The sequence below is a fragment of the Myotis brandtii genome, unplaced genomic scaffold (genome assembly GCF_000412655.1).
Source record: "Myotis brandtii unplaced genomic scaffold, ASM41265v1 scaffold879, whole genome shotgun sequence".
Lineage (NCBI taxonomy): Eukaryota > Metazoa > Chordata > Mammalia > Chiroptera > Vespertilionidae > Myotis > Myotis brandtii.
Window position 1 is genome coordinate 208,887 of NW_005371595.1, and position 22,428 is coordinate 231,314.

The 22,428-nt window shown below is 48.6% G+C and overlaps 2 protein-coding genes across 7 annotated transcripts in view; one reads left to right on the plus strand and one right to left on the minus strand.

Annotated features, from left to right (window-relative positions):
* Positions 1-6,338, plus strand: part of ZC3H8 (zinc finger CCCH-type containing 8) — a 32,939-nt gene extending 26,601 nt beyond the window's left edge. For 4 of the 6 annotated variants that reach the window (XM_005884933.2, XM_005884929.2, XM_005884930.2 and 1 more), the window contains one exon: positions 5,749-6,310. The gene's annotated coding sequence lies outside the window, so the exon portion shown is untranslated. Of the gene's footprint in view, positions 1-5,748 lie in introns of all 6 variants that reach the window. The other 2 variants (XM_005884931.2, XM_005884932.2) reach the window with 1 other exon arrangement.
* A 10,789-nt stretch (positions 6,339-17,127) lies between these two features.
* Positions 17,128-22,428, minus strand: part of FBLN7 (fibulin 7) — a 22,738-nt gene continuing 17,437 nt past the window's right edge. The window contains exons 6-7 of the mRNA XM_005884934.2: positions 21,283-21,421; positions 17,128-19,890 (exon numbers count right to left, since the gene is read on the minus strand). Coding sequence (XP_005884996.1) covers positions 19,518-19,890; positions 21,283-21,421 — 512 coding nt within the window. The 3' untranslated portion in view covers positions 17,128-19,517. The remainder of the gene's footprint in view (positions 19,891-21,282; positions 21,422-22,428) is intronic.

Consider the following 22,428-nt stretch of genomic DNA (forward strand, 5'->3'; position numbering starts at 1 on the left):
ACAACATTCAAATTTCTCTTAGTAATCTGTCTATGGCGTTTATAGCATGACTGGATGCCATGGTGCATTCATCAATAATGAGAAGTTGGGCCTTTTTAATAGTTTTAGCAACTTCACTGTTTATATCGAGTCTAGAAATTGAAGTTTCATTTAGTGGAATGGGTAATTTATATTGGGAATGAAAGGTGCTTCCACCGAGAAGTAAATTTGCAGCAATTCCTGTAGACGCTGTGGGTAAAACAGTACTACCACGACCTCTAATATAATGTATTAAAACTTTATAAAGATCTGCCTCCACACTCCGAGGGCCAGCTCCTGCTTCAAACCTCGCCCTTACGGGAAACAGCTCTGGGAAACAGCTCGGGGAGGGCACAGCCGTTGCCAAGACAACCCCTGCAGGACTGACTTCCTTCCGGTTGGTTGAGCCTCGGTCGTGGTCATGATGTTACACCCAGGGTTTTTATATAAATAGATTCCTTGAACTGAAATTATATCAGTTAACATTTGCCACAATAATGATGTTAACAAACTACCACAAACTCTCCATACCAGGTAAAAATAAAAATTTCTTTTTCCTGCAGCTGCAGATGGTTGGGTTGGCTGTACTTATGTAGCAGGTCCACTGGGATGGCTCTGCCCCACATTTGTCTTCCTGTGACCAGTAGGCTGGCTGGGCATGTTCTTTTCCTAGCAGCTCAAGAGGTCCTGTTTGCATCACATTTACATACAACCGTTGGCCAAAGTCAGTCACATGTCCAACTCCAAAGTCAAGGAGTAGGAAGTACATTCTTTTTTTTTATACTTTCTGTGTGGGAGGAGCTGCTATATTACACGAAAAAGAGTGTGGCTATGGCTGTAGGGAGAAAGGAAGAAGTGCAGCTTAATCATTTACTTTATTTAATGGTAAGGCTGAATAATATTCCATTGTATGTATATACCACATTTTACTCATTCATTCATCTGTTGATGGTCACTTAAGTTGCTTTCATGTTTTAACTATTGTGAATGATGCTGTTATGGACATGGGTATACAAATATCTTTTGAAACCATATTTTCAATTCTGAATATATATCCAGAAGTAGAATTGCTAGATCATATGGTAATTCTATTTTTAATTTTTTGAGGAACCACCATACTGTTTTCCCCAGCAGCTGTACCACTTTACATTCCCAGCAGGAGTACACAGGATTCCAATTTCTCCATATCCACACCAACACTTATTTTGTTTGTTTGTTTTTGTTTTTTGGAGGTGGTATCTTGTAGTTTTTATTGGCATTTCCTTAATGATCAGTGATGTTGAGCATCTTTTCATGTGCTTATTGGCCATGTGTTTATCTTCTTCAGAGAAATGTCTATTGAAGTTCTTTGCCCAATTTTGAATTGGGTGTTTGTTTTTATAGTTAAGTTTTAGGAATTCTCTATATTCTGGATATTAGATACTAATCACTTACGATATATATCATTTGCAAATATTTTCTCCCATTCTGTGGGTTGCCTCTTCATTCTGTTGATAGTGTCCTTTGATGCATAAGATTTAAAAATTTTTATGAAGACCAATTTGTTTGTTTTTACTTTCTGTGCCTTTGGTGTCATATTTAAGAAATCACTGCAAATCCAGTGTCATTAAGCTTTTATCCTATATTTTCTTGTAAGAGTTTTGTAGCTCTAGCTCTTATGTTTAGGTCTTTGATCCATTTTTTGTTAATTTTGTATATGGTATTAGGTAAGGGCCAAAACCTCATTGTTTTGCATATGGATATCCAGTTTTCCCAGCACCATTTGTTGAAAGCACTGTCCTTTCCTCATTGAATGATCTTGGCTTCTTGTTGAAATATGTGAGAGTTTATTTCTAGGCTCTGTATTCTATTCCATTGGTCTTTGTTCTTTTTCAACTTTGTTTTGGCTAATTGGGACCCCTTAAGATTTCATACAAATTTTAGGGTAGATTTCTCTCTCTCTGCAAAAAAAAAGTGTCATTGTGATTTTGGTAGGGATTACATTGAATCTGTAGGTCACTGTATAATATTGACAACTTAATAATATTAAGTCTTTTAACTCATGAACCGGGGGTCTTTCCATTTTTTATTTCTTCTTTAAATTCTTTCAGCAATGTTTCAGAGTTTTCACTGTACAGCTTTTCCCCTTTTGGTCAAGTTAATTCCTAAGTATTTTAATTCTTTTGAGATATAGTAAATGGAATTATTTTCTTAATTTCCTTTTCAGATTGTTTACCATCATTGTATAGCAATGTTACAGATACTTGTTTGTTGACTGTGTATTCTACTATTTTGTTGAATTTGTTTATTCTATCTTTTCTGTGGAATCTTTAAGTAAATTTTCTACATATGAGATCATTGGATGGATGTTTTCTTAACATGATATAATGTTACACTTAGTAAGAAAGTCAGCATCGTACTTAATGGGCAAACAGAAGAGGCATTTCCACTAGAAAGGTCCAATGGGACTGTCTAGTTTCTAAAAGTTGAAGAGGGTTCTCTGAAAACATCTGCATCAGGCGCCAGTTTCATTTATGAATGCCCTGGATGAGGCAGTAAAAAGTATTCATGCTATTAAACTTCAGTTCTTGAGTTCTCGTCTTTCATCATCATGTCTAGCAAAATGGAAAGATATTATCACGTATTTACATTTCCACACTAAGTGGTATTTTGAGGAAGAGCACTCGTGCTATTATCTGAGTTCAAGCTGGATCAGCTGCGTGTCTTTATGAATACTCTTTACTTCAAAGAACAACTGTGGGGGCCAACTGGTTTCTTCAGATGTGGCGGTTTGGCAGGCGCTTTTCCACAAATGAATGGAGTGACCCTGTCACTTCAAGGAAAACAACGGAAAATATTCGTTTTCAATGGTAAGATTCTGGCTTTTGAGCACAAAGGACAATATCAGAACATTTTATCTGCCTCTGAGCTTGAAAGCTTTTCTGTACTTAAACATTCTTTTGGTGAAGTTGGTTGGTGATATTAAAGAATGTGATTTTTAAAATACTGTATAGTAGAACATTTGAAAGCTCTGCATAAATTAGTAAACTAACATTTTCCAAATAAGCAATGCATGACATCACAAAATTATGCATGGGCAAAACACCCATCCAACCTGTAATACAGACTAATGTATTTTCATGTAACAGTGTAGATCAGTGGCTGGCAAACTGCGACTCGCGAGCCACATGCGGCTCTTTGGCCCCTTGAGTGTGGCTCTTCCACAAAATACCACGTGCGGGCGCGCACGTAGAGTGCAATTGAAACTTCGTGGCCCATGTGCAGAAGTCGGTATTTTGTGGAAGAGCCACACTCAAGGGGATAAAGAGGCGCATGTGGCTCGCGAGCCGCAGTTTGCCGACCACTGGGTAGATCATTCCTTGATGTGGTTTCAGATTCTGCATTGCAACTGGAAATTTGTTTGCATTTATTTATTTGTTTTATAGAAAACTTTATTTAAAAATTTTTTCTAATACTTTCATTTTCAAATTAAATTTATTGAGATGACATTGGTTAATAAAATTACGTAGGTTTCAAGTGTACAATCCTATAGTACATCATCTCTATATTGCATTGTGTGTTTAACACCCAAAGTCAAATCTCCATCTATCACCATGTTTTACCCTTGCATATATTTTTAATATTCATTTGACCATCATATAATTTTTAGCTTTTCTTATAGCTGTATTATTGCAGCCCTTTCCAACCGATCTGCCTCCATTTCCACTTTCTTTTCCTTAGAGGGCATATTTCCCAGTGCACTGCTTCACCTGCGCCTCCACTGTGTAGTGCCCTGAGTTGGGAGCTGCTTGTCTGCCTGGTTTTACGTTCTCTGTAGTCTGGCCATCTCAGCCTACCGAGCTTTAGTTCCTGCTGCCGTTTGCTCCACTCTGCTCCCCTTGGTTTCCTCCTGGGAACTAAATCTCACTGACCCCTGCAGCTCCAAACAAGCCCATGTATAATGAAACCATAGTTGGTTAAAGAATGAGGACCAGATGCCCTAACCGGTTTGGCTCAGTGGATAGAGCGTCGGCCTGCGGACTCAAGGGTCCCAGGTTCGATTCTGGTCAAGGGCATGTACCTTGGTTGCAGGCACATCCCCTGTAGGGAGTGTGTAGGAGGCAGCTGATCGATGTTTCTCTCTCATCGATGTTTCTAACTCTCTATCCCTCTCCCTTCCTCTCTGTAAAAAATCAATAAAATATATTTTAAAAAAAATGAGGACCAGAGGAAATATAAGTAAGAAAGCTGAAAGGGAAAAGCTGTATATGGATTTACACGTGTGTGGCCAGCATGGTTATCATGGCTGTATTAAATTTATATCTGCTCTTTTTTAGAGCCAAAACAAAAAGGATGAATAGTTTATCTATTTATCTTTTATTATCAGAAAGGTAGATGCAAAACCTCTCTTAATTGTAATTTCATAAAAACAGTTCTTATGTAGGTCTTCATTATGGAATTCACTGAATAGAATGGACAGCATTTTAATTTCTAAGATCCTGTGTGACAGGTTTCATATAAATTTTTGTGGTCACTTACTAAATGCCACAACAGTAAAACTCAACTTTTGTCAGTTTGTAAGATAAATCAAGTATGTAGCTTTTTGGTGTTTTGACTTGATCCAGTTGTAGAGCTGAAGGAATTGCGACCAGAGATGTTAAGTGACTTGTCCCTCACTTCCTGCACAGTTGTCTCGGTTCACTGACTAGTTTCTGATAAGCATAACCATTAGGGGGTTATGGTTGTGGATTTCTTACAAAATTGCTTGTAGAGGTCAAAATGCTGTGATTGGGTGATCTGGTCTGAATAATAGGGGCTCAGAATGCCGGTTAGAAGCACCAACACCACACTGGGGTTTAGTGGGATCAGAGTATCTCAGGGTAAGCACCTGCTGAAGAAATGCTAGGATCATACACATGAAGTCCTCCTTAATACCTGTCACAGCTCCATCACAGGGATTATGGGGGGAAATCCAGCTTTGCTCTTCACAGATGAGGAAACCGTGTCTGTAAGAAGGCCACCTAGCTCCTGTTCTTAGTTGTGAACATCACGCATGTATGCTTCCCTTCCTAACAGAATTCCAGTTTCGCTGAGGTGTCCCTTCTTGTCCATGGCTGATCTGTGCTTTGTGCATGACAGGCCCTGGCCCCAACCCTTAGGGTGTAGCAACAAGGGTCTAGAGTTGTGATTTCCACCTTGGCGTCACATTGGGATCAGCTAGGAAGCTTTGTAAAAGATGTGGTGCCTGGGGCACACTCCCAGAAATTCTGATTTGGGGCTGGGGGCTGGGGTGTGAACATGAGATTTTCAGTAGCTTCCAGGTGATTCTGAAGCACAGCCAAGGTTGAAAAACACTGGCCTCAACAAATATTAGAAGTGCCACTCTTTGCCAGCAGTTGGTTCAGGCTTGAAATAGGGATTCAGATCCTCTGGTACACTTCTGGGAAAGTGATCATCTCTTGAGATACACAGGAAGAGGCTAGACGTTGCCATGTCTGAATATGACACCCAGAGCGGATGCAGCTGTCTCAGGACTTCAGGGGGAGCTAGCAAACCAGCTGAGGTTGACAGGAGAAACCTGGGAAGAAGCTGGTCCTCGGTAGCTGAGCCATGGAATTCAGCAGCCTTAGCGAGGAGAGAGCCGGCCTTCAGCCTGCATGTTACATATACCACGTGAAATTATATATGTACAGTTTCTTTTTATTCTTTACTGTTTGAGCCATTTTGATTTGAGTTCTCTGTTATCTGCAGCCAAAGGCAAGGTGATAAATATGAGCCAAGAATCAAACCTACATTCATTGTCCGAGTCCACCTTTCTGCTCACCCCTCTCCACCGAAGGCTGCGTTCACTGCCTCGGCTCCTGTTGACAGCACACAGCACGAAGCCGGTGTGGGAAAGGAGGAAACACGACATCTGCAAGGAAAGGACCTATTTAGAGGGCTGAGGAGAGGAGAGAATGTGCATGTTGACTAGGGAGGGACAAGCTGCCCAGCTCACCTCAAAGTGGTGTTGGTTCCTGTGAAATGTGCAGCACTCCTTTACATCATTTAAAAATGTGGGGGAAGTAAACATTTTTGGTTATTATGTCACTAATTCTGAGGTACGTGTTTGTAGTTAACATCTCTAAGGTTGGAGTGTCTTTCTCAGTTGGTATAATGTCACATTTTAATTGTCAGTTTATTTTTATTAGTACATGAATAATGGCTCTTGTTAGGTTGGTGACATGTTTAGATTTGAATGTAATTTTAAACTGAAGTTGTACATGTATATAGTCAAAAGTTTACTGTGAAATAAAATTTGTTATGAAATTTATTTTGGATTAATAAATTATGAAAACAGACGTTTTTTATGAAAGAGTGGTTTCTGTCCCTTCCCCTGCCCCCTTTGTGTAGGCAGAGTTCTTGATTGATTGACAGATAGGTAGATTTTTTTTTTTTTTGTAGAGAGCTAGAGGAAGCGGGGGGAGAGAGAGAGCCGATGACTTGTTGTTCCACTTATTTATGCATTCATTGGTTGAAAGAGAGAGAGCCGATGACTTGTTGTTCACTTATTTATGCATTCATTGGTTGATTCTTGTATGTGCCCTGAATGGGGACCAAACCTGTAACCTTGGGGTAGCAGGATGATGCTCCAACCAGCTGAGCCACCCAGCCAGGCTGTGGAAGGCAGAATTCTCAGATGGCTCCCAAGATTTGCCTGGTGACTCGAACCCTCTGAGTGGGCATTTCTGTGAGTGTGAGGGATTTCACTCCCAGGACTAGTTTATGATACAGATAAAGATGAAGCAGTTATACCTTTGATTTAATTAAGGTCTTGGGTCAGTTGGTTTTGAGTTTAACAAAAAGGAGATGTTCCTGGGTGGGTCTCAACTGATTAGATGAACCTTTAAAAGACACTGGGCACCTCCTGAAATCAAAGACGAGAAGCAGAGGGAGGGCCTGCCAGCCTGGAAGCTGCCCTGCTGTGCCAGCCCTGGGAACTTCAGTCTTCATGTTACTGAATTCTGCCAGCTAGCTGGATGGACTTGCCTGAGGAGCTCCGGCTCACTTTGTACATTCCCACCTCAGCCTTCAAATCAGCCATTTCCCTAAGGAGCCCAGAAGGTTTTTAATCACGACAGTCTGTTCAGATGAGATGCCTTGAGAATATAGCTTCTTGTGAGCTGTCACATAGATCAAAAGTGACTGGGCCCTGGCCAAGTGGCTCACGCGGTTCGATTCCCAGTCAAGGGCACACACCTGGGTTGCAGGTTCTATCCCAGCCCTGGTTGGGGCGGGTGCAGGAGACAACCAATGGATGTGTCTCTCTCACATGAATGTTTCTCTCTCCCCCTCCCACTCTCAAAAAAAAAAAAATCAAAGGAAAAATACCCTCAGGTGAGGAATTTTTAATGTGCAACCGTTTGGGGGCTTTTGAGGAGCTCCAAACCTTTTCCACTCACTGGTGACCCCTGGGTGGTGGCTTTGACAGTTACTGTCGTTGTGAGCTGGGGAGGGGGGTGAGATTGGGGCAAGTCATGGCCACCAGGCATTTACTACGACTCAGCTGTTTTTCTTGAGTAAATTCTCTTTGAATTCATCTGTTTGAACTTAATTCCCAGAGTTCTGAAAAAATGACTGTAGCCGGTTTTGCCAGAGTGCTCCCGTGATTTGTGAAGTGCATTTTCAGAGATCCTCAGGCACTGGCCCAGAAGTGGAAACCTGGCGCACTCTAGGTATTGTTTGACATCACAATACCTTCTTTTCTAAATTTATATCCGCACTTTGGAAACATTTGCTTGTGGCTGGTAGGGAGATGGACGGGTGCCATTCTGGGGTCCTTTCTCTCAGCCCCCTGCCTGCCTGGCTGGCGGGGCTCATCCTCCTGGCAGGATGCTCCTCACTCCGGGGTTTGGGGACATTCACTCAGCTCCAAACTTTTAAACTACCTTCTTAAGAGGTTCCACAGAAGTGGCCTTATTTATCACTCACATAAGTCTTAAATGAGTTTTGTATGCCAGCTGTATTAAAAAATATTTCAAATTTATTTGCCTGGATATGTTGCTTGGCGGGCATCTCTGTTATATAATGATATAAACTGGACTTTAATCTTGGACTTCCTGAACAAATTTGTGATTCAGCCCCACGGCTGCTGACACACCAGCTCCTTTCAGCTTTCCATGTGCCTGCGGACTGGGCGCCAACCTAAACTTCCCCCTGCAGCTGAACTTAGTTAGGTAAGCCCAAGTCAACAGAAGTGCCCCTTATTTCAGCCAAACGCACATAAAACAGCCATTTCAGTCCACGACGAAGGCAAACCTGCTCCCAGTGAATTCCTGATTGTCTCGGGGGCTGAATGCCTGTCCTTGTGCTGCCGTGAAGGGTTCTGTGTTCTCAGGAGCTGGGGAGGTGATGGGGCCGAGGCCTGCCTCCTGGCCCATGGCTCTGGCTGCCAGCAGTTCTGCAGGCCCTGTGTTCTTTGGGACACATCCTACAGCTAGATTTGTACCAGGAAAAGGAAAGGGGAAAAAGTGACCTTGACTTTTAAAGTGGGATGTGCAGGACCCTCCATCTGGGGGCCACAAGGCAAGACAGGGAACGGGGAGCCTGTGAGGAATGGGGAGACCTGGGAGATACTCAGCCAGGAAGACACTGCTGGTGCCCGGTGATGTCTCTGCAAGAACACTGTCGCTGTAAGGAGGCCGTGTGGCTACATTCAGGACCATGACAGGGCCTCCTGGGCCACCCACAGATCAGCAGGGCCAAGTCACAGGATTGGGAAATGGGGCTTCAGGACAGCAGGTGCCCACAGCCCAGTCGCATGTTGGCCTCCAGGCCTCACCCCCGTCCTCTGCTGTCGGGCAGCTGTCATGAATATCAGGCAAGGACCCTCTCCCTCCCTCTCCTGGGCTCAGCAGCCCTACGCCCCTGTCGCATGTTGCCCTCCCTCACTGTCTGGAAACAGCACAAGGACATTCTGTCTCGTTCAAGGCTGTGTCCCTGCGAGGATCGAGCACATGGCAGGCCCTCACTCGGTTGTCATGAAATCATTCAGGTATTCAATATTAAAGGGGAGCTGCTCTGTTCCTCCGGCCATATGGAAAATGGTGGGCCTCAGGTGAAAGAATGAAAAGGACTTTTTAACGTTGAAGCCTTGCAGTGGTAGAGGCCAAACAAGGAAACAGCACAGATGGGAATGTGTGTCATTCTGCTCAAGTAATTCAAGAATTGCCCAGACATGGGTGGAAGCAAAGGAGAGGAGGTAAGAGAGAACTGAGAGCCCTAGCCGGTTGTGCAGTGGTTAGAGCGTCGGCCCACGGACTGAAAGCTCTCAGGTTCGATTCCGACCAAGAGCATGTCCCTCGGTGACAGGCTCAATCCCTGGCCCCAGGTCAGGGCACGTGCAGGAGGCAACCAATTGACGTGTCTCTGTCACATTGATGTTTCTCTCTCTCGGTCTCTCCCCCTTCCTTTCCACTCTCTCTAAAAAAAAATCCATGGAAAAATATCCTCAGGTGAGGATTAACAAAAAGAGAGGCCTGAGAGGGAGCGAGAGAGAACGTGAGTAAGCAGCGGTGGGTCCCTACACACAGCCAGGTGCGCACACGCCTCCCTCTGACATTCACGTGTGTGAGGTGTCCTGCAAGGCTTCGCACAGTTCTCCCGAGCCAGCCTCCTCCTTTCTCATTTCCAAGTCCCGTCACCAACTACCTAGCACACACCTCACAGTTGCCCACCACCCAGCAGCGGGCCCAGGGACCATGGTGGAGACCGCTGGTTGCTCGAGCTGGGCCTTGGGCCCCACCTGCAGGCAACAGAGCCAGGTTTATCGCTTGCTGCAGCCAGAGAGAGATGGCATTCCAGGTCCTGGGACATCTCAGCAGGGGGGCCTCGGGGAAAGAATTATGGAGCTTTTGAGACTAGAGGAAGTCATGGAGGGTCTTGGCAGGGGTGGGTCAGGTTGTCAACTGGAGAGCTACTGGCAGGGTGCGTGGTCTGGTGTTTCTGAGTGAGCAGGGGTCAGATGTTCATGTTTAGCCGTTTGTGACCCCAGTGCTCTGAAGGGTACAGTTGACAGGTGTGTGAGCCCTGAGGCAGCCTCTGAAAGCTGTACAGAGAGGGTGAGGGGAGGACAGCGGAATCTGGACCCTGCAGAGCCTGGGCGGGGAGTGGCTCCCATTCTGTCCCCAGTCGTCCGGGCTAATCCTTCCTTATCCCCAGTCAGTGAATCTTCATGAAACATGCCCATTCAGTGACTGCTGAAACAAGGAGAATGATCTCATCACTTGTTATAAAAGTAGCCAACTTCTCTTTCAAAAAAGAAAAACGGCCACCATGTTTGGAAATCAGCCCCCGGAGTGTCCCCGGTGACCTGCACTCCCTGGGAGGTGGCCCTGACGGAGGCAGCAGCCGGCACACTGTTCAGTAGTGCAGGGTGCTGACGACGGGCTGCAGGGCTGCAGCGGCAGGGGCTTTGGGCCCGACGTGTGTGCTCGGCAGCTGCTGGCTGTCCATGTTTCCGGATGGAGGTGACTGACCTTCGACAGATGTTCTGGAAGGGAGACTGGGGTACCGGGCATCTTAGTTCCCTGGGGCTGCTGGAACAGTACCACCAATTAGAAGCCTAAAAGCTACAAATGTCTTTCACAGTCTGGAGGCCAGAAGTCAGTTCACGGTGTGGGAGGGTCCTTCCTGCCCCTTCCGGCTTCTGGTGATTCCTGGCAATCGTCAGCATTTCTCGGCTGTGCAGCATAATGCAGTCGCTGCCTTCGTCTTCAGCTTTCTTTTCCTCTAAGGATGCCAGGCGTTGGCTTAAGGCCCACCCTAACCTAGTAGGACCTCATTTTCATCTAACTAATCGCACCTGCAAAAACCTATTTCTAAGCACCAGGTGTTAGGACTTGAACGTATCTTTTTGGAGGACACCGTTCAGCCAACAACGCAAGGCCTATTCTGCTCCCAAGCCAGGAGGTTGGGACAGCGCTGGGTTTGCCTTGAGGACCAAACATCCCTCTGTGTGAGGGAAGGCGGCCTCATCCTTGTCACCTGGCTGGTTCCTGCGTGTGTGTTTTAAAGCCGGCACAGGGAGCCGAGTTCCTCCTGCTGCTCAGGCCACAGCGTGACTTCACCACCAATGATGAGGGGTCTCTCATTGTTTTCTCTTTCTGCCCTGAATCACTCGGGATAGTAATGCTGGAGTAACAAACAACCCTAACGTCTCCATGGCTTAGAACAACAAAGGATGGTTTCTGCTCATTCTGGCCACATTGTGGTCAGCAGCTCCCAGCGTCCCTCGGGCACCAGAGGTGACGGGGCGGCCTCACCTGAGGAGGCCACTTCCATGCTGGAGGGGCGGGGCCTGGGGCCCTTACGTCCATCAGCCTGTGGTGAAACTGGTTTCCTTATACATCATTTCACTTAAAGTTTCAGCACGCACGACAGTGTTAGTGAGGACCCACTGTCCCGTCTTAGCCAGGACTCAGCACACCAGGCCAGCCACTGGGCAGAGTGCCGGCCTACGTCGGGCACAGAGTAGGGACAACAGGAAAGATGTGGCCAAATTCACCAACATCTGCCAGGAACACCAGGTTTTGTTTGTGGCTTGTCCATCGCGTTGCCCATGGTTCCCATGAAGCATTTGCTTATTGAGGAGGCCCTTACCCCTGTTTTCTTCACACGAGTCTTTCTAATATTCCCTTCCCCAACTGCCGCAGGGACCTGCTCTTAAAACAGAATTAAAGCCAAATTGGTGGCAGCGATGGGTGGCCCCTCCTAAGGCATTCACGTTGGTTCTCATGAAGTTAGGGTCTTCAGTCACCAGTCCATGGCGGAGTCCTGAGCACGTGCCAGGGCAGGCTGGTGCCGGGGTGGCATCAGCCACCATGCAACCGAGATGCCTGCACTCATGGGGCTGGGTTCCCGCCAGGGAGACCAGGATGCTTGGGCTACAATAGCAATACTCCATCTAGAGAAGCGGTTCTCAACCTGTGGGTCGCGACCCCTTTGGGGGGTCGAACGACCCTTTCACAGGGGTCGCCTAAGACTATCGGAAAACACATATATAATTACATATTGTTTTTGTGATTAATCACTATGCTTTAATTATGTCCCTGGACATGCAGCCCCCAGGAACACCATGCATGGCTGCCTCGGGCTGGTCTCTGACACTCACTGGCCCAGGATGATGCTCTGTGGTTGCCTTGCAGCCTGGGGGGTGGGGGTGGGGGGTCCCCTTCTCCTAAGACACAGGCTGAATGAGGAGTGTATGAGTTTGCTGGGTCTCCCATAACCACGTACCACAGACGGGGTGACATAAGCAACAAACCTTTATTTCCTCACAGTTCCAGAGCTGTGCTCACCAGAAGCCTGAGGTCCAGGCAGCAGTCAGCCAGGTGGGTTTCTTCTGCGGCCTCTCTCCTTGGCTTGCAGGGGCCTGGCCTCCCTTCCCCTCCTCCACGGGCCCTCCCTCTGTGTGTGTCTGTGTCCTAATCTCTCTCTATAAGGACATCACTCCCATTGGAGATGGGCCCACCCTGATGGACTCACTTTAACCTTAGGTCTGTAAGGGCCCCATCTCCAAGGGCAGCCACATTCTGAGGTCCTGGGGTCAGGGCTTCAACATAGGAACTTGGGGTGAGACACCGTTCAGCCCATAACAAGGAGGAAAGCCTTCTGTTTTGGAAGGCAGGGAGGGGACCTGGATCCTGGATGGGGAACCAACAGCATCCGGGACTTGGGGAGAGACAGAAAGCACCAGGTGAGGAAACACATTCAGTCCAGAGAGTGAGACGTGTTTTTAAAGAAAATGAAACAGGGTAAGGTGATCAGGGGCACTGCAGGGGGGCAGCAGCATCAGCAAGGGTGGCTGGACGGGCCGAGAAAAGGGCCTGTGAGCCACCCCAAGGGAAGAGCTGAGCAAGGTGGGATGAGCTTGGTGGAGTCCAGGGGCAGGAAGGAGGCTGGCTCGCATGGCAGTGTCCTCAGTGCGCGTGGCAGCGCCCTCAGCGCGCGTGGCAGCGTCCTCAGCGAGCGTGGCAGCACCCTCAGTGCGCGTGGCAGCGCCCTCAGTGTGGGCCAGGTGGGTTGGGGCCGGATGACTCAGGGCTCTGGGGGTCGGGCTGCACTCTAAGATCGCGGACACCTGTCCCCTGGGCAGGCTCCAGCACTGGAGTGGGAGAGATGCCAGTGCCCAGAGCCCAGAGCCCCGCTCCACCTGGCACCCCTGCTGCTGGGCTAGGTGAGGAACACTCTCTTCTGCGATGGAGCCCGGGGGATGGGCAGGGAGGACACCTGGGTTTATGACGCAGAGATCTTTACAGAAACATGACTCAGCGACTGTGAAAGGCAGGCGAGCTGGCTTTCATACAAGGACCACTGCTCAGCCACTATACTCCTGTCTAGGTAAGCCAGGTATGCATGCCGTGGAGCCTGTTTTCCCCTCAAAAGCCTATCTAAAAAGCTTCCTGGAGATAAAGGACTGGATTGGAACAATCTAATGCTTCATTTAAAGGTGGTCAGATTCAGAAAACTCTGTCAGCCCAAACCCATGTTCCACCAAGTCTTACTCTCTGGTCTGCAAGGCAGCAGACATCTCCGCGACTTTTCCAATGCTGGGTTTTGTTGGAAATCCTCCTCCTGAGAGCGAGGATGCCCAGATGTGGCCTTTGCCATGAGACTTCCTCCAATCAGAACCCTTTCAGAGTCAACTTCTCCAGGCATTGCTGCCAACCCTGCCAGTGGTCTCTTTCTCCCGACCTCTGACCCTGGTGAGCTTATAGCCCATTGGGCTTTGACTGTTTTCACTGTTGTCAAAGGTACCCCTTTGAGGTACAGGTGGGAGATCTCATCTCCCAACTTGAGTACAAACCCTGTCCGTGCAGGGACTGTCTGCCCGAACAGAACACCCACAGAGCTGAGCACAGAGGAAAGGACGCGGAGTTTCTGGGAATCCAGGGGAAGCAAGGTTTTACGGGACACTGGGCCCCACACAGAAGGCAGGAGTGGCCGTGTAAAAACGGCCCGAAGGCCCTTGGGAACGTCTCAATTCAACTCAACCCAACTCAGCGAGGACTCACGGGCCCATGCCCACTTCCCTCGACTCAGTGGGGTTTATGACTTTGACCAACAGAGTGCGGCACAGGTGACCCTATGTGACTTCCCCGGTGGTCATAAGGCTATGCAGCTTCTACCTTGTTTTCTGGACACTCACCCTAGGAACCCTGAGCTACTACATTAGAAGTCCTATCCTCTGCGGCGACCAGGCTGTGAAGAAACTAACCCATGTGGAGAGCCCATGGAAAGGGGTCTGCTTGCCAGTTCTGTCTGCACGTTTCCCATCCAGGCAACAGGCAAGTGCATGCACGACCCTTCAGGTCACCTGGCCCCCGGCCAGGAGTGGTCGCCGCTGAGGGTTCCCAGCAGATGTTGTGGAGCAATGTGAACCATCTCCCTGCGCTCCATCGAGTTCCTGATGCATAGAGTCCCTGAGCATAAAATAATTGTTTTAAGCTGCTAAGTTTGGGGATATCTTATCACAGCAGCAATAACCAAACGAAAAAGGAGGCTCTGTCCCTGCAGGTCCCCCAGGGCCTCCTTCCCCTCTTTTTCCAAGTCAGCATCGTTGTGCCTGCATGAAGCTGCCTTTGCTTTGTGCACATGAACCCACTGTGGTCGCCCGGGCCTCCTCATATCACCACTGCATTCCCACACTCCACGTTCTGAGCCACAAGCCAAACACCAGGAGCCGGGATCTAACTGTCACCGCACAAGTTTACTGTGACTCTGCAGCGATATTTTGTTTTAAATGTATTTTCCTTTCTGTTTGCTTGTGTTGGAGGTGCTACACTTTGAAAAGAAGATGAGTTTGTTTTGCCCTGGCTGGTGTGGCTCCGTGGGTTGAGTGTCCTCCCATGTACCAAAAGGTTGCAGTTCGATTCCTGGTCAGGGTACATGCCTGGGTTGCAGGCTCACTCCCCAATAGGAGGTGTGCAAGAGGCAGCCAATTGATGTTTCTCTCTCTCCTGCCCTCTTTCTTTAAAATCAATAAAAACATGTTTGTAAAATTTAGTTTAAAGAACAAGTAAATAAGGTGATTTTTAGAAGTTATCCAAAACCTAGCTAACTTTTCATTCTGAGGAGCCAGGGATCCCATGGCTTGTCTCATCACTTCCTGGTGGCTGTGGACCGCTACTCAGGAGCCCAGTGCGAGCGGGCAGGCAGGCTGGCTGTGGAGCAGCCTCCACTCAGGCCTCTGTCCTTCTGGGTTGTGGGGAGCTTTGTGCAGAAGTGAGAACCAGGGGCGCCCCTGGGCCTTATTTGATTCAGGAACATGACTCTCGTGCATTGTTGTTGGGGAGAGAAAGTAGAACAGAATCCTTATGGGGGGAAAACTGGCCCCAGAGATACAAAAGCAAAAATACAGAGAGACAAATGCATACTGCTGCAATGTTTTTAATATGAAAGGACTGGGAACAACGCCAATGTCAATCAAGGGTGGCTGGTTGGATAAACACTGTCCTTATAACAGAGCACTTTATAGGAGAACATTCTGTCTGGTGCTATGGGGTGTTAATATACCCCATATATACGGTTAAGGGGAAGAGTAGGACCAAGGAAAGTGTAAAGCAGCATGCTGTCCTTCACCATCTGCTTACAGTGTTTTAAGTGGAGGGGTAAAATGGGAAAAGATATTGATTATCTCTGGCAGAAAAGAGTACTAGGATGGAGGGAATATAAAATACAGACTTCTCTGAATACAGCGCATGTTGTGGACTGGACTTTGGAACCATGTAAATAGTTTACCTAACTATAAAAATTTTTTTAAATTAAGTAGCAGTCTCTAAAAATTTAAGCAAAACCAAGTGAATAACCATAACCCTAATTCAAACTTGGGGTATAACCACAGAGAGAGGAACTGTTCTGAGTTATTTTAAAACAGTAACTTGACTGTACATCCCTAACGGCATAGACCCTAGGACAATAAGAATTGCAAAAGAAGACTTTAACTGTTTTCAGTAATTATTTTTTGTGATACTTTTGGCATTGTCATTCTGAGGATTTAAGACAATGTGTAATTATTTTGGTAATTTTGAGAAGGTTTTTTTAAATGAGAGAAAAAAGAGCAGGTATAAGGTCAATGAAGTTACATTAAAAACACTATAGTCTTGACTTGAATTGGGAATACCAATATAAACTCATGTAGTGTTTTTCTCTTAAGAAACACACCTAAGAGTACATATTTCCTAGTTCTGTCCACAAAACCAAGAAACAATGACCAAACCACTACCACTGAGCACCCCTAGCACCAGAGTTTGATCTCTAATTATCACTCCCCACTGAAAGGAACCAGAGTCCCAGGGGAGATGGATGACTTCAGGGCCGTGGCACAGAATATACTAGATGAGCTTGAAACATCTTGTCAAGATCACTACAAAACTATCAAAGAGCACCAGGGTCGTGTCACAAGGAATCAGCCAACTTGAAGCAGTTCCCAAGCCAGAGCAGCACCATCTGAGCAACAGGAAGACTGAAACTGCAACGTATTGAAGCCATGAGTTTATCACCTACTCAGCACACAAGACACTTCTCACTTTCTCCACCTAGGACACTCACAAAGAAGAAACAGTCAGGGAATTTGCCTGCCTTTCCTATACAGACCAAACCTCAGGATAACTAAATAATTGATGAAAAGAGGTTTCTCTTTACAAAGTGTGCCAGCGAGCAATAAAAAATAAACAACAGCACCAGAATATTATTTGCAATGCCTAATGGAGTCATGGATCTGTCAATAAACATCAATGGCTGCTAACGTCAGGAAAGAAGAGTCAACAAGAGTTTCTATAGCTCCCACTGGAAGTAATCTTGAAAAACTAGAAAAGTAGTCTTACAAAACTAAACCTAACAGGACCCTGATTAAGTCTCTCTCTATAAACATCTATATATATAAAAGCCTAAGCGACCGTCATGACTGGTTGACCATAGACGCTCAACACAGGAGCTGTCCCCTGGTGGTCAGTGTGCTCCCACACTGCCAGCCAACCTCTTGTGGTCCCTCCCTCTCCCCCCGCCACCCCAGGCCGAGGCCTCGATTGGGACTGGGCGACATGGCCTGATTGGTCCCGATCACTGGCCAGGCCAAGGGACCCCACCCGTGCACGAATTCATGCACCAGGCCTCTAGTTGATATATAAAAAACAGAGAGGACAGAGAAACACGTTAAAAGACGTAACAGAGATGCATCCAAGAAAACCCAGACTGTGAGAAATTCTACAGGACAAATGACCCAGTCCACTGTCTTCTAATAGGCCTCCAGGTTCTCCAAACATATGCTAAGATGTACAGATGAAAGGAGACTGAGGAGGCATATCAACAAATTATATATTATGGACCCAATTCAAATAAACAGAAAATCATGAGCCATTCAGAAATATTTGAAGGCATTAAGGAAGTATTGCTAACTTTTAGGTATGGCTGGGATTGAAGTTGTGCTTTGTTAAAAGTACGTAGGGTTTAGAAATACATGCTGGAACATTTACAGATGAAATGCTACGAGTGATGTCCAGGGTCTGCTTCAGAATCGTCATTGGGGGGTTAGAGTGGAGATGGAAGAGACTGACTGTGTGTTAATCACTGAGGCTGGTGATCCGGACATGGGCTCATGACACGAGTCTCTCTGCTTCTGCACGTATTTGCAACTGTGCATGATACAAAGTTTAAAAACCCCACTGCCATACACTAGGAAACGACGTCTCTTGGAAAGAGGTACAAATTAATGTTGGAACTGTTAGCTACTCTGGCCTGGCACAGGTTGTGAAGGGACAAAGGAGAGTTGGCTTCCACAGGGAACATGAGGTGAGAGAGAAGAGAGAACGCCAGGTGTTACCCCCGGAGAAGGCCCAGGCATGATCCACAGGAAGGCCCGAGCAGCCGGCACTCTATGTGGTTCTGCGAGGGCAGATCTCGGGATGCAAACCACTGCTTTAGACCGGCCTGTGTGGCATCCAAGTCATCAGGTCATCGTCACACAGTGCAGGTCGGGCCCGTCCTGGGGAGCCTCCACGCGCCTCACCTGCACCCACCCCCGCCCCGGCAAGGAACAGGAGCACACGGAGGTGACACCTCAATTTCAGGAATGTGGCCAGGCCCTTGGGCTCTCCCACCTGGCGTGCCGCCCAGGGGCCTGGGTGACATGCAGGCTTCTGACCTGTCACAGCACCACTTGGAAATACAAGGCTTGGATTACAGTTTCAATAGTTCTTGTAACAACCTGGGAAGCAGATCTGCAGGCCCTGGCTCTGCGGTGGCAGAGATGACAGCTAAACCCATGGGAGGAGAAAAACATCACTCGCTCTTCGTCTGACAAATGAAGACAAGGATAGTGTCCCAGAAACATCCTGATGTGGGCTTGACCACTCACCTGGCAACACGTCCTCTGGCTCCATCTCAGACCAAGGCAAATACAAAGCGTTTTTGAATAATGCACCTGTGATGAAATCTCACCTAGATTAACGTGTATTTGGATATTGAAACCTCCTCAGAGCTCAGCCAACTTCTAAGTTTTAACCTGAATGGTGTCTCCCACCCCATCCTGCCTCACGCCCCGCCCTAGCCGGTCACTGGAGGGCATCTCCCCCTGGCTCTTCCATCAGAAGCAGAAGGCCTGGGACCAATGGAATTCAAGCACCTTCTTAAACTCCCCACAGCCAGGTGTTGCTGACCCATCTCCCATTTGGCCAGGCCAGATTTCCCCCGGGGGAGCAATCCCACATTCACCTGTGAGTTCTTTCTAAGTCATTTATCTTAGTGGGTATGCCTGGATAGGAAGAGAGCTAGGGGTCCCCTCCTACAAGGAACGGGGCCAGCTCATGTTCAGGGGCAGGCCAGGTGGGCAGGGAGAAGCAAAAGGCTTTACTTACTCAGTTAGAAAACCAGGTTATGTTTTGAGATACGATTTCTCAAAAGGAATTAATTCAGGCACAATCTACTCTTTAATGGTGGTCTCTTGGTCTAGAAGAATCAGTATGGGGGTCCCGGGCCCTGCATCCCTCTCTGGTGAGAAGGTTGGCAGGCATGTCACAGAGGGGACACGGACAACAGCAGAACACTGGGTTGTGGCCGAGGACCCACCCCGGGCCACGCACACAGGGCAGAGTTTGACCCTCAGCGTGACTGTCATAATTCAGGACTCGCAACCACCTCAGACAGACATGATCCTCCCCTCCCCAGTTAGTTCAGACTCACAGTGCCATTCACACAGCATTTTCAAAAGCTGCCCATTCCCCTGGAAAAGAGATTTCAGAAAATTAGTGCATAATCAAAGGGAACAACCTTAAAGCAGAAAACAGAAGCGATGGCAGCAGTTTGGGTTTTGTGGCTGCCCTTCTGTGCGACTCTGTGGGCCAGCGTGCAGCGCTGCCCGGGACACCTGGTGCATAGGCAGGTGAGCAGGTGGGCAGGGGGGCCAGTGTCTCGCAGTCAGTGCCCACAGCCGAGGCTTTGAAGAGACGTGAGCCCAGATCTCCACAGCCCACGCTCAAGCACCCTTAGAAGTCATACGGGGACACAAAGATGGTGACCTTGGACACGTGGTTGGCCTGGAAGGAGCGGTCTAGGTATTCTGACATGTCAACGTCCACCTCCAGTGTCTGCGGCCCCTCCAGGGGCTGGACAAGGATCAGCTCCCCCGTCTGGCGGTCTGCGCGCTGCATCACGAAGTGGCCGCGGCTGTTCCCACCGACGATGCCAAACCGCAGGCTGTTGGGTCCGGGTCGGCCGGGCACCGAGGCCATGGCCATGCGGAAGAGCGTGATGGGCGTTGTCAGGTTGGAGGGCAGGGACAGGTAGTGGAAGGAGATAGTCTTGGGCAGGTGGTGGCAGGGCCTGCTGTCCATGGGGCAGGGGTTTCGCTCACATTGACTGGATCAGAGAGACAAGATGTAGGCAGTCAGCCTCGGGGAGACACAGAGGGGCTTCCCTGGCCTGGCCTGTCCCCTGCCTACCCTCTTGCCAAGGCCATTGGAGTGACCTCTCCCAGCCACTGGTCCCCTCACCACAGGTGCCTGGAGCTACAGGCAAGTGAGTGTGGCTGGCGTCAAGGTGGCCAAGGAAGAGGCACTCCCCTAACCCACTTGTGTATGCATGTGTGTGTGTTCCTGTGTGTGTGTATGCGTGTTCCTTGCGTGTGCATGTGTGTGCACGTGGATGCTATTACTATGTTCCTGTGTGTGTGTATGCGTGTTCCTGTGCGTGTGCATGTGTGTGCACGTGGATGCTATTACTATAGCTGTTCCAGAAAAATAAAGCCAGGGAAGATTCAATAGCAAGGGTGATGCTGTATTCAGACCAGGCACCCTCTGCATGTGCTGAGACCTCCATCTAAGGTGGGGACCCAGGCAGGTAGCCGGCGACCTCCTGGGACATGGCGCTCCCCACTGCTGGACTTCCTACATCTCCAAGGGTTATTCACTCCTAAAGCAGGAACCCGTCTGCCTTAACCATTTGGGGCCAGGGTCCGGGGAAGGGCTGACATTTCCCACATAAACACAGACACAGGTGAGCTAATTCGGTGAGTCTCATCATCCTGGGAATTGATGCAGGTTGAATACTACGTCCGGCTGCTCATCGGGGATGTCCCCAGGGCTAAGATGTGTAGGTCCCTCTGCCCTTCACTCTCACTAACAGCTGCCACGCTCAGGGCCTGACTTCCTCACGGCTCCCACTCGCCTGTAGCTCCCAAAGCACTTCAAGGATCTAAGCTGGGGAAGTGGGTTCGTTCTAAAGACAATGCCAGAGCCCTTGGGATCTTTTTAGAAGAAAATGCACGAACTTTGTCATGGTTGTCGTCATTCTCCTTAAAGGCCTGTCTCCCGTCTTTCAAAAAGAAAAAGCTCTATGAAAGTGCTAGGCCCCAGGAGCCCTTTTAGCGCCATGGAAAAGCCGGGGAGACAGGTTGGCAAAGTGTGCGGGATGTGTTGTGTGAGCACGAGAAGGTGGTCCTCCCCTACATCAGTGTGATGGGCACTGCCTCCTGGCCACATCCCCCGGCGGCCTTCCCTCCCTGAAGTGCAGCCCCGGGAGGCTAAGTGCCCTCACCCTCCGAGTCCGCAGGCAGCCCTGGGAAATGAGTCCTGTTGGGCAAACCGGGTTCTGACTGCACAGAGCAGTGATGCATGTTCTGCAACCACTAACGGGACACAGGAGCTCAGAGAACCCAGACTCCCTCTCCCCGCCGTTCATCTTTCCTCGGATGAACTGCACTTTCTCCCAAGACCATTGGGAAAACCCAGCCCAGCCACCTGGGATACTCACAAGGGAGAAGTCTTCACGTAGCTCACGTTGCCGCTGCCCTCTGGGCACTCGGGGCTGACACACTGGAAGCCTCCACCCGTGTTGATGCATGTGGTCCCCCGGGGACACAGGTGCTGTGAGCTCACACACTCATCAATATCTGAAAGAGGGGCACCCAGTTAGGGTGGAGATCGCCGACGTCCCCTCTATCACTGACAGGGCCACTGGAGGGTGTGGTGTCCCCACATTCCAAGCTTTCCAAATGTTCAGGCTGTTTCTTAGAGTGGGGAACTCTCCTCCCGGGATCCTGTCCTCCCTCCTGGGTGTGACAGCTTACAGGGGGCTGGACAGCACAAAGGAGTGCTCCTGCCACCGTGCTTCTCTCAGACCTGCCTCCTCAGCCAAGGTGCCCTGCCGTCTCCCCTCCATGGCTGTTACCACACCCTGTATGATCAAATCATTGAAAGCTTCCTACTCGGCCTCACCCCATGCCCAAAGCAGATGGCCTCACTCTCCTCTGTATGAGTTCTCTGCTCCCTTCACAGGTGAGTTTCCCCACTGAAGTGTGTGTTTCTTCCCAACCCCACACAAACACTGTAGGATGGACAGATGGATGAACAAATGAATGAGAGATGGATGGGTGGATGGATGGATAGAAGAGATGGATGGATGGATAGAAGAGATGGATAGATGGAGGAGACAGATGGAGATGGGTGAGAGAGATGGAATGATGGGTGGATGCACAGATGATGGCTATCTGGATACTTTCTCCTACACCAATCCCCGGTTACCATTTCTCTGAGTCCTGCAGTGGAACCTCAATAGGATGTCACCGGGGAGCCACCTCCTCTCGGTTCCCACAGCCTATGGAGCCTTCTGCCCTCTCTCCTCCTCCTTCTCCCCCAGCAGCTCAGAGCCACAGTCCAGGACCAGCTGGGTTCTTCTCTGTGTCCTGTCTCCATGGGTGACAGCCGAGGAACAAGGATTTGTCCCTCCTCTAATGCGAGGCAGGCCTGGGTTAGCAGACCAGTTTTCTGCAACCCAGAGACCTGCTATAGCATCGGGGTTCCAGGGCTGAGATGTGGGGTGATCTCACTAGAGCATAGTGGCTGTAAGGTGCTTCCTTTTCAGATGGAGACGCAGGCCTGCACCAGCCATGGAGAGGGC